The following is an 18327-nucleotide window of genomic DNA, read 5'->3' on the forward strand; positions in this document are numbered from 1 at the left end:
ATTGATTTTAAGGTTTTTGATTTCCTCATGAGCCCGACCCTGTGGCCGAGTGGTTAGCACATTGCGCTGAGACGCCAAGGGTCCCGGGTTCGAATCCCGGTCGGGTATGGTTGTTTGTGAATGTTCATTTATCAATTTCATCATTTCATCACTCATCCCCATCTTCGCAAATTAGCCAAGAGACGCAAAGTAAAATAAACTAAATCAATCAATCAATCAATTTCCTCATGACGATTATTTATATCTGTCTTTAGCTTTTCATTTTCCCCACGAAGCACTTCCAGTTGTTTTGGGTTTTCGATTTTTTCACTTTCTATTACCAAACTAATGACAACACAGATGTAGGCTTTTGTTCTTGAGGTGGCACGCTGCTGTTCACATATAATTGTTCACTTACCTTAGAGAGAACCCTTTTCCTAGCACATCTTGCCTTTACACATCTTGCACGAACGCTGTTGTCGTCACTGACCTGCACATATGTGACTGGAAGTAACAATGTAGGAATGGCATCTTCCTTCAGTCTCCTCTTTGGTGTAATTCCTAATAATTCAGATTTTAAATTGTGTTTGTAACATTCTGGTGAAAAATGTGACCTGAAATTTGTCTTTTCGATAACATTTGCTCTCCCAGATTTTTCGGAACTTCTTGTTGGGAGGAAATTTATGGTAAACAATATCAAAATTTTTAGTTTTCCTGAGATAGTTTCGACATGTGCTTACAGCACAGTTAGACATTATTATTATCACTCACACTACAATATGAAAAACACAACAAAATGACTAAAAATACACGCGAATACACGAGCAAGGAAAGAACACAGAAACAAGTTTTCCCTGCTAAAACTAGCGGATACTAAACTTTCCCCAGCGATCTGTCATGTCTATGACATCACAGTTTTACAACCACCTCGGCTTGCTCGAAAGGCGCATTATGAACGGACCTTCCAAAGCAGGCGGCAAACACAGGTCAACGGACCTTGGTATTGAGTTATGGACAATTCAAGGGGATTACAAAAAAATCGACTTATCAAGGTTCCACTGAATATGTAGACTTAAATACAACACATGTGAATCTTCATACATTTATAATAATTAATGGTCGTCGATTGCAGTTATCTGGAAAGAAAGTTTCCACCACAAAGTACCTAACTCTTTTGCTTTTTAAAAAATAACTTTGCAAACACTGATGTGTGCTAGTTCATAAATCTTTCTCTCTAAGGACCTGAGTAGATTTGGAAGTTTCGGCTAATGACTAGGAACACACTTTATTATTAGGTGGAAAGTAGGATATGAGAATAAAAAATAAATTCGGTTTGTGTACAAAATGTATTCAATTAAATTAATGTACACGAATTTTCTTGCACTTCATTTCATTTATGACAGAGCTGGAGAATACAAAAAAAAAAGCTTTACAATGTGTTGTTAGTAATAAAAGAGACAACAAATTTTCACACCATTTTCAGGGTCTATGTTGAACAGCAAAACTTTACAGATTTTAACAATCATGGTATAAAATACAAACTGAAGAAAACTAGTGTAGGTGTTATAACAAAACCATGAAATTCAAAAAGGAATGTTCACTAATGGAGATCACATTCTGCGAAAAAATCAAATTACTTTTTATGTCCCAACTTAACTATTTTTTCTTTAGACAATTCTTAATCCTCATGATGTGCAGGGGAAAGAGCCTAGATAAATGCAGAATAACCCAACAGACATACTAGTTGAGTATTAACACCCCCTCCCCCCAACCAACCCCATCTCAAATCTCCTTGTATGCAGTCCAAATAACAATAAGATACACTAGTCAGATCTTGATATAAGAACACATTTACTTAGTCAATTTGATCACTAAAAAAAATAACCTGCTTAGAATTAAAATAGTTTTACAATTCTAAACAGACCACATTTCAGCAAATCACCAATATTATGCTAGATTAGAAGTGCAGAGATACAAATTTTAAATAACGTACCTCGCATATGAAATATAAAAGATCTAAGTTCAGTGCAGTATGGAAAACGCCAAGCATGCATCATTCTCATGATGGAGCACCATAGAAATTACACATACTATTTACACTCACGCACACACATACCACCCATGTCAAAAATCTTCACCTTTCACTCTTATGAACAAAATTTTATGATACCTACCAGTACATCAAGAACAAACGATCCGAGTTTAACAGGCACTATTCATTAAACCTTAAGTGTTTTTTTTTTTAAAAATATCAATCAATCTGTGACAGACAAGTATTAAACTATTTTTTTGACCAGTACAAATAGTTTACCGAGATTGCATGGGCGAGGCTTATACGTAAATTTTTGCTGTTGAAATAACAAGGCAGTATAGATTTCTATATATGAGCATAAATGCATACCTTTATGTAAGGAGGCAGTTTAATGTCAATAGTGACAACTGACAAGAGGATATAACGAGGATTATTTTCACAAGCAGAGAAAAAGGTAGGTGTCGGAAATGAAGATGCCACAATACAGTGTCGTTCTGCGCAATCTTCTTGCTGCAGTTCTTCTGTCCCTATGTAAAGGTACGTGTCATCATTGAAATCTTGCATTCATGTTACTACAAACCCATTTTTCTTAAGTTGGCATGCACCTTCATTCTTAAAATTTATGTGAGAATCTTCTTAGGACACGGCAGTCTTTTGCTGTTCTTCAGACTCTTGCTGGTGGTTTTCTGTTGTATCGTTTTCTTTATCCTCCGTTTTATCTTCTTTATCTTCATTTTTACTTATATGCAACTTCTCCAACTCTTTATCAACCTCTTCTTCCTCGTCACTAACTTCTTCTTTACTTTCGTCTTCATAATCCCCTGCATCGCCACCTGTTAAGGAGCAGAAGAAGGCCATGAGTGGGTGACAAGACTTAACATCGACTGAAAATAAAAAAGTGCATATATATGTTATTTTTCTTTTTAGTCTACTTCTGCATTTTATATTTTGAGGTTTTTAATGGCACAAAATAGAAGTATAAAAGTAATATATAAAAAATTGCCTAAATTTGCTGCTGTTGTTGCTCATGATTTAAAATTATGTGGGTACGCCAGCATCAATGCCTTTCACCCTTGCACAAACAGAACATATTACAATGGTGAGTTTTATTCACTATCAATTGAAATAAAAATATACATAACTTAAGTGAGTTTTGAAGTTCTGCACTTTCCTCCCCATATCGGAGATTACAAACATATTATTAAGGAAGGTGTACCTAAAACAGGCCTATCCGAACATCATAACGAGCGGACATAGGATTATAAAAAGGGAAACAATTAGGAAAGAGGAGAATAAATTAAACGGGAACGTTTATGAAGCTGCATTTATATGCACAGGAAAAAGGAATAAGCTTAACAGAGATGATGGTAATCTGGAGGAAGGGTGGATCGCTTTTCTTAAAAAGTGGGATGAAGCGGTAAATACCGACACTAAAATGGGTTTTCATGTCACTCCCGAGGTTGTGAAGGGCGTTGAAGAAGAGATCGTAAGAGGGGAACGCTGGAGGGGAAATTTCACCTTCCACACAGGATAGGAGTGCTCACAATCCATGTGTTCTACCCAACACTGACGGAAGTCACTAGGGGACTGTAATAGTTCTTCAATTTTTGTTTTTAACGTAGCGAATTTTTAACCAGCGAGGACTTCCATCGGAGTTTTTATGATGTCACCGTAAGTTTTTTTACCTTTTCTATCCTCAACCTGAATCCTCAACAAACGATTTAACAACGCGGTACCATGTTTGGCACCTAAAGTTTTTTATTTTATTACCCGATGAAGGAAGTAGTACAGACTTCCGAAACGTCGTTCTGAAACATTGCTCCTCACTCACATAAGTTATATATATTTTTATTTCGACAAACAGAACAAAATAAAAATACTTTTTCCTAGCTCTTTACAGAATCAAGATTTTAAAAATCAGTTGAGCATGTGGTGTATGAATGAACCGATACAGACGCTGATGTATTGGTATGGGCTGAAAACAGTGGCATCAGTATCGGAAAACATCAGTTTGTCTTATTTAATGAAATTGATTGATACTTTTCCAGCATTTTGGTCTTTTGCCGGGTCTGCATGAATGCCATGCAAGACTTGCATGGTGTCTAATTATCCTGGAAGTTATGCAAAAAATAAATGAAGATTCCATTTATCTTGCACTAATGCACTAATATTGTGTGAATAACTATTTTGTGATTACATATTAGACATTTCAATATGCTGATGTAATTCTTGAATATTTTGAAATGAAAGTAGTAAATTGAAGTGGAATACTTGTCTATTCATTTAATTTTCAATCATTGGTGGGAATTGGTAAGTCTATCAACATGGGTAGAGGTAGACAAAAACAGGGTGCCTGGTCAGCATGGTGACGTTTTGTTAACATTTTGCGTTTGCTTATGGAAATTTCAATTACCTTTTTTTTTAAAAAAATAATACATACAGTATGTGTTTTTTTAATGTTTGTGTGATATCTGTATCACGCATATAATTAAATCAGAATAATAAAAATACCATTATAAATTTTCCAACCAAATCTTAAAATCTGAGGTGATTATTCATGCTGTTACCAGTTGTCTTATTTAAGAATGCTATTCTGGTGCAAGAATTAATTACTTTTAATTCAATCATATTAATTAATAAATGAAATGTTATAAGATCATATTTCAAAATGTGCAGCTTTTAGTTGGATCCATGCCTCCCAAAAAACAATGGCCCCTGAGTTAGTTTCAATCTTTTCTACCCCTTGGTATGGGTATTAGCTCACCCTTGGCTATTTATCATGCAGTTGTTCCAAGAAGATCATCAATCTACTCGTACGAACTTATTAATTGTTTGACATAACTTCTCTTCTAGTGTCTTGAGGCGTGTACATGTACCATCGCTTGTCAAAAAATTACATGGAGCAATGAACAAGTTGACCTGCTGAAAGTAAATTCTAGTCACGGTGTATGGCATCTAAGTATGAATAAACGTTCAAAAGTTTTATACGGATACAAAATAAGAAAAAGCTGCTCACCTCCACCCTCATTCTTCTCTTCTGAGAAATATTCCTTAGCAATATCTTTCGCCTCTTCAAACTTACTCTTCCACTTCTTGGCATCTGAAAATTGAAAGCACATGTCATTAACTGGACATAAAAATTAAACATGTACATATTACAGATATACACATGGGAACCTGATTGTTCTGGATAGGGTACATACATAAAATAACACTTTTATTTCAGAATACAAAATGACACATTCACCTCCATCAATGCATATCATCAGATTAATGGACTTTTCTGTCTCAGAAGGAGCAACGTATTTAGAAAACTTTACAACAAATCCATACTGGGCAAATCCACATAACTAACTAATGAAACAACATGTGATCTTTGTGGCTGAGAATGCTCAGTGGTTAACTCCAATCTAATCTAGTCACCAGTTCTGGGTTTGAATCCCAGTTTGGGTGTTCCCTTGCACGTGTTCTTTCATCAATTCAATCATCTGTGATTAGCCAACAATGTCAGAAAAGGCATTCACAATCAGAAAAAGACAAAGGAAATGAGGTATTTTATCTGTTATAATTCGAATTCCAACAAAATTACAGGCTTGAGGTAGTCAGGGATGGCTTATAGCATTGTATACGAGACCAGCGAAAGCTACTATGTAACATATTTGGAAATGATACTATACCATTATTTGCCAATACCAGAAGATTAAGCAATTCCATCCTTGCTACGCACATCGTACAAAATTTTCAATTACTTTTTAAATACAAAATATTTAGAACAGTGGCAAAACATCCCTTTAACTGTTTAAACATGGTTGATTCAAGATTTAGTACATAGTTCATGTGCAATGTTGTTTCTACTTCAACTCCAAAGTTGAAGTGTCTCATAAGCAGGTTTTTGAAGTTGACTAAAATATCTTGCCTTTCAAGATTAATTTCAATGCTAAAATAAAGCCTGAGTTCATTTTATTTCTTGTGTGACCCTAAGCTTCTTGCTATTGAATCACATTTTGGCAACTAAATTGTCACAATCATTGCATAAATATTACGCATTAGTTTCCAAATGGCACCAAAACATCAGAGTTTATTTTGAACCTTGCCACGCATCAAGCTCATTACAACCAAACTCTCACAGCAATTATAATGACCGAGAGACCATTGTGTTTTGAGTCTATTACAACTAATTTCTTGTCTGGATGCCACCCTTTCCTACACATGGAAAATGCAGTGGTTTTTACGGTACTTACTTTCAGGCGTTGCAAATCTGATAGCAAGTAATTCAGGTCTAGGAATTTCATCAGCAAAATCTGCTGGCACACTCCACACCCAAGCCCTATCACTTCCACAATTGGGTTTAAGCTCCATCCATGGTGTAACTGAAATAAGGGAAATATTCAGAATGCAGTTATTTACATTGAAAAGCTTGAAAAACTATATACATTTCAGTCGTATGGTCTTGGGTCTCAAGACCAACTGAAAGGGGAGGGTTTCATCTCTATTCCAAAAAATTCAGGCAACAAGTACTTGTTTTTACAGCATTTTGTTCTTTTGGAACTACGCAGGTTGAATGTGGAATGCAGGAAAATGTAAAACCAGGAATGTAAAATCAGGTTTAATTGTATATACTTTCCAGCAAACTGTGCACTTCCTCTCAGTAAAGAACTGTAGATATTATTACCATAAAAATTGTTCCACTTGTCTCACGTTTGTTGTCTTTCTTTTCTATGCACCATATTCTTATAAACTGTGCTGCTGAAATCAAGTGTTCTGTAACACACAATGCTTCTTTGAAGAAAAAAAAATCTTAGAAATAACAATAAAGACAAGTGTAAAACATGTTTATCACTTGTATTTAAAAAAGACAATTTTAAGAGAGTTACAGCTGATAATTTTCTGGCAGAAGAGAAATGAGGCTGCACGGGTGTGATTTAGGCACATTTCTTCACTTTGAAGGTGTTTTTTTTTATATAGTAACATTCAAAGACATTCTCATTCTTTCCCAGTCAAAAATCTCCGCTCAGACACTGAACGGGCAGTTGTAGCTAGGTGTGATTTTTATTATAAATATATTTGCTCATCTGAAAAGAAACTTATTCATATTCTTGACTAGTATGTTTCAGAATCAGTCATTATCAGTGTGCAATATAATGCTCCATTAATGTGTGCCTGCATGTTGATACAGGGTGGGATAAATGTCTCTTTCCCCAAAAATGTACATTAGTAATTTCTTTTGGTAAAGCAACTTTCATTCCATCCTGTATTACATATGAAAAGTCCTACCAAAGATGGATCTTATTTTTGCAGTTCCTGGAGGAAATAGGTGAATTTGACAGAGTGGAAACACTGAATCAGATGGGGTGGTTGTATCAGCTCTGTGATACACAGTATTGCCATCGCACAAACTAATATACTTTTTAATATATTATTATTCAGGATTTTACTTTGTAACAACATTATCTACTTACCAAAGTGGTTTGCACATATCTTCAGTGTCTTGTCCCTTCTCATAACAACCCTTACTGTATTCCTCTGTGGATGTCGAAGAAGCTTCACGTCCCCTGTTCCCCTCTCTTTCCATTCTGATGGTGTTTCACTTGAATCAAAGCGGAACAACTTTGCCCGCCTGCAAGAGTCAAGCAAAAAATGAGAAATGATTTAACACAAAACCTGTTTGTCATGAACTATAGTTAGCAAGCATAAATGCCCTGAATCAGTAATGTTTAGGCTCTGGTTTTTAATTTTAAAAAAATATTATTTAGCATCACTTTTTTGTCACTTTGGCTAATCACGAGGAGGAGTGATATGATTACGGGGGACTCACAAAGAACAGCCAGGCCAGGATTCAAACCTGGGATTTGGCTCTGCTGCCTGGATCCAGATCCAGTACAATTCTCTGTGGGGTTTACCAGGTGTGCCGGTTAATAATTCGTAATTGATCCGAAAGAAAACAAGTGTATCTGGGGAGAAAGGTAACAAATGCTTTATTCTAAGTATGCACCATCGCTAGCTATACATTGTGCCCACCTGTCAATCAAACTGTGGATGCCCTTCCAGAAAAATCTTTCACATTTTGAGGTGATCCAGTCAGCAAGCAATTGTTCGACATCTTCATAGTTGTTGAAGTGTTGCTGGGAAAGTGAGTGAGACATCGATGAAAACAAGTTTCTGAAGGGGCAAAGTCTGGTGAGTATGGCAGGTGGGGCAAGAATTCACAGCCAAGTGCAGAAATGGTGTGTATGACTCCTTTCGCTGTGTGTGATGAGGCGTTGTCGTGCTGCAAAATCACTTTTCCGTATCTTGTTGACCAATCTGAGTGCTTCTCGATCAATGCATGGTTCAAATTGATGAGTTGTTGACGGTAGCGAACGGCATTCACTGTTTTACCTGGTTTAAGAAGCTCATGGTACACCATACCCTTCTGATCCCACCAAATGCACAGCACTGTCTTCCTTCCGAAGCGATTCGGTTTTGCGGTCGATGTTGAAGGTTGTCCTGGGTCAACCCATGACTTTTTGCGTTTGGGTTCTCGAAGTAGATCCATTTTTCGTCCCCATTCACTATCCGATGCAAGAAAGACTTTCTTTCATGCTGAGAAAGCAACACTTCACACACAGTTTTTCGCTTTTCCATTTGTCTGTAGTTCAGATAATGTGGGACTCATTTTCCTGCCTTCTGGATCTTTCCCATGGCATGAAGACGATCAGATATGGCTTGGCGACGAACATTTAACTTCTCTGCCAGTTGTTGTTGCGTTTGCATATTGTCTTCGTCCAACAGTGCTTGCAATTCTGCATCTTGGAATTTTTTCGGCTGGCTCGGGCGATCTATATCTTTCAAGTGGAAATCACCACTTTTGAATCGTCAAAACCAACGCACACACGCGTCTTGCGTTAAGACATTGTCACCGTACGTTTCCACAAGGATACGATGACTTTCACTCGCGTTTTTCTTTTGACTGAACAAGAAATGCAGGACGTGCCGCACATGCCCCTTATTTGGTTTGAAGGTCAACATGTTTCCCACACATACCCAATATCACGATCACTCGCACTCGGTTGCACATCCACAGCGTTTTGACAGTTACTGACACACTGGCATAATAGTTGAGACTGTGCACCAACCCGGTATGTAATGATGCCCATTAAGTTCTTTCATCTCATCACTATTCATCTTCATTGTCGCCATTAGCCACAAGTAACAGAAAAGCAAAGCACAATAACCAAAATGCAAATAATTTGAGACCCTGAACAGACTGATTCAGATAGTTCCAACAAAACATTGTTAATAAACTATTAGCATAACACATTAAAGCAAGTTGGGCAAACTTTCCAATACAATGACTTGGAGGAATAAATTCCTTTATGTGAATGGAGTGAAAGGAATCAAATCCACAAAAGGAACATAAACACACACAGATTTATATTTTACTGCATTACAGCCTAGGAAAAATATATATAGCTTACAATTTGATCATTTCCTCCTCCTCCTCTTCTAATGTAGATATATTTACTTCAGGCAGTGTAATGATAGGTTCAAAATGAGGATCGTGATCTGAGACATTTGAGTCATTCAAGGTTGCCTCATGGTCCCCACAATCACCCTGTAAGAGAGGGAAAAAAAAACATCAAACTGAAAAAATGCACAGAATTATTATCATCAATTAACCTAAATGCCACACTGTCAGATAAATATGTGTTTGTTTACCACAATGTTGCCTACATATACTATAAACTTTTCTGATTTCTATCTGAAAATGGTGGAGGCACATAGTAGTTCGGATCCCACTTTAAACTGTAGGTCCAGTCCCGATTAGCCTCACTGTGCATAAAGTGGACTTAAAAACCAAATCAACCAACCAACCAATCTATCTATCTGAAAATAAGGAGTTAATTCTACTCTCGTCATACTATATGGTGTTACAGAATTTTATCATCATGCTTTAGGTGCAATCTCCACTATTTTAACCAAAGCTGTAATTGATGATTACCTATCCTGGCAGTGGAGTAAGTACAGACCAACTCTCATCCCTTTGGAAAGGAATGTAGCAATCCACGAACACAAGGGAAATGGCTCAAAGTTTCAATATGAGTATGAATTAATGTTTGAAGTTTGTGGAATGTGCATAAGTTGTACCGAAGCCCATGAAAGCAGTAACTGTACAGAAATATATTTTTTTAAAAAAGTTTGAAAGTAATCATTCTAGGAATTTTGTTTTGGGTCAGAAATGTTATATGCATGGTGTAATCAGAAAAAAGGAAGCATGGAACACAACCAAACTGAACCTGCCAACTCTCATGAGAAAAATAAATGCAGAACTAAGCATGATGTTATACGAGGGATTGTCTAATAAAAATTTCTGCATGTGTATTTCCAGAAAGTGTGGTTACTAATATGCTTTGGTTACAAGGGCATCATCCTTCTTTCGTCTGACACACGACCCTTTCCTTGCAAAGGACACCAGCATGGAGAGTAGAGGTGTGTTGCAATCGTGGACAATGGATGAAGTGCAAAGTGAAGTAACTTCCACTTTTTCCGTTCTGAAGAAGGCACTGAGAGAGAAGCATTTCACCACAACAGCAGAAGTGGAAGCTGCCGTACAAAATTCATCCATAACCAGGAGATGCAGCATGTTCCTTCTCCAGAACGAAACTATATGCAGATGGCAAGCTAGGGTAACTATTTTCTATCTATCCCTCGTATATTTCATTCCACCACTAGTCAGTATCCTGGGCAATAGTTTATGAATGGCTATTCTGTGTGAAACACTGTATGGAAGTACATACACGAAAACTGTTCTGAAAGAAGGTGCAGTAAGTATTAATAATGACTGCATGTATACTTGCAGCCAATAAACAATTTATAACGGGTGCATACATAATTACAAAATTAGCAATCGTGGGGTTGTCCTAATTAAAATGTGCCATTAAGTGCCTGAAGTCCATAAGCAATGAGTTTATCCTAGTGCATAGACAAATTGTGATATAGCATGGGTTCAGAATGACTGTTTATCATCTACATTTACATTGTTTCCGTCAAATTTGAAGCCAAGTTAGTTTCATGGGGACGGTCTACACATACAAAAATAAGAATAAAAAGTGGGATATAAATCTTTAAAATATGCAAACGGAAAAGAACTGTGGAAAAACAAAGCAATGAACAAGGGAAACTGCAGCGACTGGTCCGTTGCATGTGTACATATACACCAAACTTTTTTACAACTTATACACTCTGTAGAATCAAAGCATACGAAATGTTACAATATTAATATGTACCATTTACGTGACAATTAACTATTTGGATACCTCACAAGTTCACATATACACACCAAAGCATCTCGTGCATCGAACAGAGGTGCATAGTATATTTTAAGACATTAATTTACCAATATTGCACTAATTTAAATTTATGTATGTTTTCCTAGACAAGTTCCATAATGGTACCTTTTCATCTGCCATTTTTTGATCCTTAATAATACCGGGCTTCTTTCTTTTTTCAACGTTTCCCTTCACTTCCCGCCAGCACGACTTCAATCTACTTAAATCAAGGAATCATGGGTACTGCATTTTCCGACCACCTTCAAAATGGTGATGGTGCAGAATAAAAATGAACAATTATATCCTTTCGAATTACTAACACAAAAATGAAATGAAAATAATAAACATATTAATAATTTATTAAAAATTCCTTTTAAAATTATAAAAAAAATAGTTTGCGAGTCAGTTAGTCCCAGCACGCACGACGCAATTTTTTGCGCAGTCGAGTCGGTGACACAAGAGGGGCAAATAGTTTGCACGTTAAGATAATGGTTGGATTTGGAATATATATTAAAAACATAAAAACATTGTTATATCATGTCATATTTGTTTACTAATACTATTTCGTAACATTTTACGGAACTCCTTAATTCCTTGATATTTGCAAGAATTCCATTTTTTGGAGGTATTAAATTCAAAGTCTGTAATAGATTTCGTGATTTCGTGATACATTGCTAATTAATTAATCTATTAATCTACAAAATAAAATAAATGAATTCCATAGTTTGCCAATAATGCGGAAAAATCAAAAGTCTACCAACACTGCGAAAGAAGGGTCATGTGATTTTTTCTGAGTTTTTTCGGTTACATTCTTTAAAATATTTAATATTCAATGCAAATAATCATTTAAATATATATATTTAAATCAACATATATCCACATATATTGTCATTATAATAATTTAAATGGAAAAACGGAAACATGGAAATCTGACTGACACTCCTCATGTATGGTTTTCCAAGATGGAGTGTATTCGACGTGTGGTTGTTTTGAAGAAAGTATTATTTGGCCCTTAATGTGTGTCTTTAATGCATAGGAGCATTTTAAAATAAATTAAACTAGAATGGGAGCAAGAGATTCTAAACCTTGCTGTATAACGTACGAGGAGGCAGTAAAGAGAGGTATGTATTGGAGACAACTTTAAAAGTAAACTATTCGTCTGCTCCAGTTTGATATCGTCTGTTTTCATTTGCTCGTTACTGTGAATGTAACTTTTCTTGTTGCATTATTATACGTATTATTTGATCCAGTCACAAAATAAAGAATTTGTTTACAGACAATATTTTTATTGTTTTCTTCTGTAAATTAAGGAGATCATTAAATCAATCTTAATGAAGAATGACAGACGTGGACTAGTTTTGGTAATTAGAACTTGGATTTCCTTCACAGTAATTGACATTGCTGTTCATGCGATAGAGATATGAGTAGTTTTTCTTATTTTCTTTTTACACAAGAGAGAATGTCAGTATTTATGTAAAGCTTCTCATAACTTCTCGGTGCATATTATAAATTGGTGGTGAGGATTGAGCAGGTGGTTCTTTTTTTCTTTTGCTGAAATTGAGCAGTGTTATGCCTTACACAATTCAACATTCAATTTTTAAACAATATATAGTTCACTTACTCTGATTTCGATAAAATTTAATGATCTTGATTATGTCATAGGAGAATATTAAAAAAAAGAGGTTGTGTGTCAATTGGTTTTGAAGTTAAAGGGTGCTAAAGTTATCAGCTCATACCAAAATTTGAGCAAAGCTATTTTGCACTTATCGTGTGACTTAGTTGAAACCAACAGAAAATAGGAGTTTGTGACTTATAGTGTTATTTGTCCAAAACTGTAAATACATAGTGTTATTTGTCCAAAACTGTAAATGTATTCTAGTGTGCATCTTGGTATGAGAGAAAAATAATACTCAACTTCTAGGAACCCCTTTTGGTAATTATCCGATAAGGTCCGAACACCTCTCACTCATTTATGTCATTAATTTTAGCATTGATATTTACCATTGCCGAAGATTCTTTAAGGTGAGGTTACACCTTTTTCCATAAAATAGTGTCAACTTTTCATATTACGAGTCATTATTTGTCTTCCTTGTAACAGACAATATGGCGTGCACTCGTTATGGATCATCACACGTCGTTCTCGTGTTTTGTCGATTTGGAGTGGGTATGCAGTGTTTCAACCTTCTTAACCGAAATATACGTACTTTCGTGTTCATTATGTCATCACAAACCATTGACGGATAGCCCCAAAAAAACATTCACGATAGCCCCAAAAATTATTCACGATAGCCCCACGAACCATTGACGGATAGTCCCCAAAACCATTCACAATAGCCTCACGAACCATTTCCGGCAAGGTTAGGTTAGGTAAGCATAGTTAAAAAAAAGTTCTCGTAAAATAAAGGCACATTTGGAAACACTGGCGAGACCGCGTGACTTTCGATGCTCGTGCCATCTGTTACAGAAAATGCAAGTTCCTTATGTAACAAGTGATTATTTCTTGTTCTGCAGCATTCTGTGGTGAAGTTTTCAGTTTCAGCGAAAGAAAATACCTCCAAGAACTTCGACAATGCTACAGAAACTGATTTCAATAAGTAGTTTCTCCTGTAAATTTGAAGAAATCCGTTTGGGCGATATCGGACATTTAGCAAAAAGTTAGCATGTCTGTGACATTATGCCACTTTATATCAACACAATGTGTGTTATATAGTTTTCAACAAAGAACTGTAAAGTGATAATTCATGTAATGAATGATCCAACAGGATCCCACTTTGACACTTGGGATGAATTAACAGTATGGACCAGGTGGCGATTGGGTTCCAAAAGCAGGGGGGGGGGGGGCAATGTTCTACAACTGGGGGGGAGGAACAAAGAAAGTATATTTCCCTTTGTAGATAAGTGGAGCAGGGCAAGAGTGACAAAAAAAGGGGGGGACTGCCCCCTCCCCAATCGTCGCCACTGGTATGGACTGTTTTTCAAAATCTTTAAACTAGAGCTTTTAGAGAAAATCATTCTTGTTATTGTGCAGGAAAAACTTATTACAAACCCTTTTGTGTTGCCACATGTCAAATCACTTCTGTAGTGGGTAATTTTAACAATTGCGAGTCCTCGTCACTCTCCAAAAGTGCATCATCTATACTCGAAAAAGTACGTAGATGGCTCTTTTTGCTGCTTTTAGCCATCGTGGATAGATGCAAGACTTACATTTGAAGACTTCAAAATGCTAGAAAAATACTCTCCTAGCTCTTGATTTGGCATGCACTTCGGCTCCAAGTGCAAGAGAGAGACAGGTGTCAATGTGGAAGCAGTGTTTCCATCTAGGAGCGGAAATATGGATGTGCGCAGATTTTTTTTTCAGGGGTGCAAAGGAGTCATATTTTTCCCCATAATAGTGATGCCCCCTCAATAAGCACTATTTCAGTCTGCAATTATCACGTTTCTTCAACAAATTTATAATAATTAACATAAATTACTGTGACTGAAACAAAATTAGGTGTGAAATATATAATTTTTATGTGGACATTCATTTTCCATTGGGTGGGGGGAGGGGGCTCCTGGATGGTGCAATGGTAGCATCGTTGCCTTGTAATCAAGGGGTCCCAGGTTCGACTCCCGGTGGAGGCACATAGAGGTTCGGATCCCACCCCACTTGAAACTGTAGGTCCAGTCCCGATTAGCCTTACTGTGCATAAAGTGGACTTAAAACACCAACTCAATCAATCAATTTTCCAAGGGGTCCCCTTCCGGACGTCCATGGGCAGAAATGTGAACTAACTCAGTAGTGAATTAAGCAGGTCTAACCCACTGCAGATAACAAGGGACCATGACAAGATGTATCTACCATTACAACTACATAGTTTAAATGGCATAGTTGAATTACAATTTTAATAAATACGATTTGCTTTTTTTTGGTAAAAGTCAAGAATTTCAAGGATTTCTAAGTTGTCAAGGTAAGTTGAGTGTTTCCTTTATATACATAATAGCATTTAGAATACTTAATTTCTGATATGGTTCGGGGTGAAGGACTTGGTAATGAGGATTAATAACCAGACGGTGAACAATTAATACATTTAATATACACTGGACGTTATGTCCGAAGCCTTCAAATACATTGAACCATGATATAACAAACATTACACAGAATATATCTGCTTATGATTTTTCTTCTTCTTGCCGTGAAGACTAAGCCTTGTAGCCATACCTAGACCGTATCATCCCTCCAGGTGTCCCATAAAAAAAATCAGATATGCTGATGACCGTATCGATCTGGTGGGCGGCGAACCCTGGTAGACCTTCTCGGAGATGAGTGAGGTGTGCTAGGACCTGGTCCTGGGTATCCGGCTCTGCCTGGGATAGGTTCTGGTACTGTTCCACTGGATGATACGGTCTAGGTATGGCTACAAGGCTTAGTCTTCACGGCAAGAAGAAGAAAAATCATAAGCAGATATATTCTGTGTAATGTTTGTTATATCATGGTTCAATGTATTTGAAGGCTTCGGACATAACGTCCAGTGTATATTAAATGTATTAATTGTTCACCGTCTGGTTATTAATCCTCATTACCAAGTCCTTCACCCCGAACCATATCAATTTGGCGCTGTGGACAGTGAATAGAAAATTTGAAGGATTCTAATCGTATCGTCAGGATGACTTTATCGGCACGGGATTATAACAAGTAAGATTTCTGTAGCAAATCAACAAGACGGTCTTACATGTAACGTTTAAGTTTGCTAATTTTCTACATGCAAGTTTCAGTTACACATCGTAACTTTCATACATGCCAGTGATTTCTATCAGTTAATGTAATTTGAAGTTTCGATAACATGGCTCTCAACATTACATTCAGCAAATTTGCTGAAGAAAATGAAGATATCGAGAGTTATTTCATGCGTTTTGATCAACTCTGTCTCGCCCAGAATGTGGCAAATGAAAGAAAAGCAGCAGTTCTCTTAGCAGTCATAGGTCCTAAGGCTTTTCAAGTACTTCGCAATATTACGGCTCCTGAAATGCCATGTAATCTAACATATGCTGTCATTCACGACAAAATGGTTCAGCACTTCAGGCCCAAAACCAACAAGTTTACAGAGAGGTTCAAGTTTCGAAATTGTATCCAATCTCAAGGAGAATCAGTTACTCAATTCGTAGTGAAAATCAAACAACAAGCAGCCAAATGTGCGTATGAGCAGTATTTAGATGAGGCACTTGTTGAACAATTTCTTGTTGGTGTACAATCTGACAGTACTCGAAAAAGATTATTATCTGAAAGTGATCTTTCCTTTGCTAAATGTCAAGAAATTGCTTTGCATTGTGAGTTATTAGAACGAGAAGTTAAATTATTCTCGAATAAGTACAATGCAGATTCTGTGACTTTTGCCACCAGCTCAAGAAATTTGACGCGGATGAATCCAGATCGCCACACAGGCGCTTCAAAGAGTTCACGCTCGGGCGAAACGAGGCAGAAGAGCTACAATCAACCTCAGAACACAACTGCTACCAAGCAAAATCCTCACTCCCAGTGCGGCAACTGCACAAAGAATGTCCGTCAAGAAACGCAATCTGTAGCTACTGCAAACGACAAGGCCATTGGAATATACGATGCAGAAAGAAGCAAAAAGATAGAGCCGTGAATAGAACGTCCAGTTCAACCTCACGGAGCACAACACCCGATGAGTTGTCTACGTTCAGCTTCAACCATCTCAACACTTGTGCGCTCAGTCATCGTTCCACACTGATTACTTCTACTCAACACATTTTGGAGCACCAAATCAGTTCGGATAGCTTCATAATAAATCTCCAAATCAATAAGTGTATTGTTAAATGTGAAGTAGATACTGGGTCTGCTGTTACTCTTTTCAACGAGAAGTATTTTGATCAGTTGTTTCCACACTATGTTAAATGTAATTCTAGCCTACGATTACGAGGTGTAAACGAAGGATATGTTCGTGTTACAGCACAAACATCCGTCAAACTATACTTAGACAATAGGGATTATACTTTACCTGTCTTTCTCTGTCAGGAGAAACTTTTATATCCATTGATCGGTCGTACATGGTTGGACATTATTCAACCATCTTGGAGGCGATTATTAGTTACGGCCAGTGTTCTTTCAACTAACACAGTACAAGGTACTATTACTAACGCTGGTGCCGACGACCTAAGGCGAGAAATTTCTTCTAGATACGAGAAAATCTTTGATGGTGATTTGTCCAAGCCAATTACACCTTATTTGGTCGATATACCACTGAGATCCAACTCTGCACCAATATTTCGTAGACATTACGAAGTTCCTTACGGTATTCGAGACCGTGTTCAGGATTCTATTCAAAATCTAGTGAAAGTAGGGTTATGGGAACCGGTCGGATATTCTGATTGGGCCTCACCACTTGTCGTTGTTACCAAGAAAGATGGCTCACTTCGTCTCTGCACTGACTTCTCAGGAACGGTGAATAAAATGACTGAAAACGTCAAGTTTCCCATTGCTAGAGTCGAGGATATTTTCTCTAAGTTGGCCAGGTGTAAATACTTTACGGTAATTGACCTTCAAATGGCTTACGGACAGTTGGAACTTTCTGAAGCTGCCAAACGCATCACTGTCGTCAACACACCTTGGGGCTTATATAAACCTCACAGACTACCTTTTGGCATAAACATAAGTGGAGATCTGTTTCAAATGGTCCTAGCGAAGATTCTAGATGACATTCCCGGAGTTTCTTTCTACTTTGATGACGTCATCATCGGAGGTGAAACATTGCAAGAATGCTTCACACGCACGTGTGATGTCCTGAATCGTCTGGCCAAACACAATGTCAAAGCGAGCGCCAGCAAAAGCCAATTCCTAACCTCATCTATCGAGTACCTAGGATACAAGATTGACGTCGTCGGTATACGGCCGTCAGACAAGAACTTGGAGGCCATCCTAAATTCTCCCCCACCTCAAGACAAATCACAATTACGTTCCTTCATCGGGATGATCAACTTTCATCGAAAGTTTGTACCGAACTTAGCTTC

At 37.1% G+C, this 18327-nt stretch overlaps 2 protein-coding genes across 4 annotated transcripts in view; one reads left to right on the forward strand and one right to left on the reverse strand.

Annotated features, from left to right (window-relative positions):
- Positions 1-1306: 1306 nt before the first annotated feature.
- On the reverse strand, positions 1307-11592 carry LOC145992258 (ran-specific GTPase-activating protein-like). 2 transcript variants are annotated; one of them, XM_083128629.1, is made up of 6 exons: positions 11446-11592; positions 9469-9605; positions 7471-7628; positions 6253-6381; positions 5028-5111; positions 1307-2844 (listed from the first exon to the last, which is right to left on the reverse strand). In XM_083128629.1, exons 1-6 carry the CDS (start codon positions 11458-11460, stop codon positions 2648-2650), a joined length of 720 nt encoding a protein of 239 aa, XP_082984755.1. In that variant the 5' UTR covers positions 11461-11592; the 3' UTR covers positions 1307-2647. The 2 variants fall into 2 exon arrangements, with proteins under 2 accessions (XP_082984755.1, XP_082984754.1); XM_083128628.1 differs by having other exon boundaries at positions 1307-2895.
- A 645-nt stretch (positions 11593-12237) lies between these two features.
- Usp32 (Ubiquitin specific protease 32) overlaps positions 12238-18327 on the forward strand; it is an 82420-nt gene continuing 76330 nt past the window's right edge. Inside the window, exon 1 of one of the 2 annotated variants that reach the window (XM_083128630.1) lies at positions 12238-12440. In XM_083128630.1, the coding sequence (XP_082984756.1) occupies positions 12383-12440 (58 nt within the window). In that variant the 5' untranslated portion in view covers positions 12238-12382. The remainder of the gene's footprint in view (positions 12441-18327) is intronic. The other variant, XM_083128631.1, reaches the window with a different exon arrangement.

This window comes from Lepisma saccharinum, chromosome 9 (genome assembly GCF_977018435.1).
Source record: "Lepisma saccharinum chromosome 9, izLepSacc3.1, whole genome shotgun sequence".
NCBI lineage: Eukaryota > Metazoa > Arthropoda > Insecta > Zygentoma > Lepismatidae > Lepisma > Lepisma saccharinum.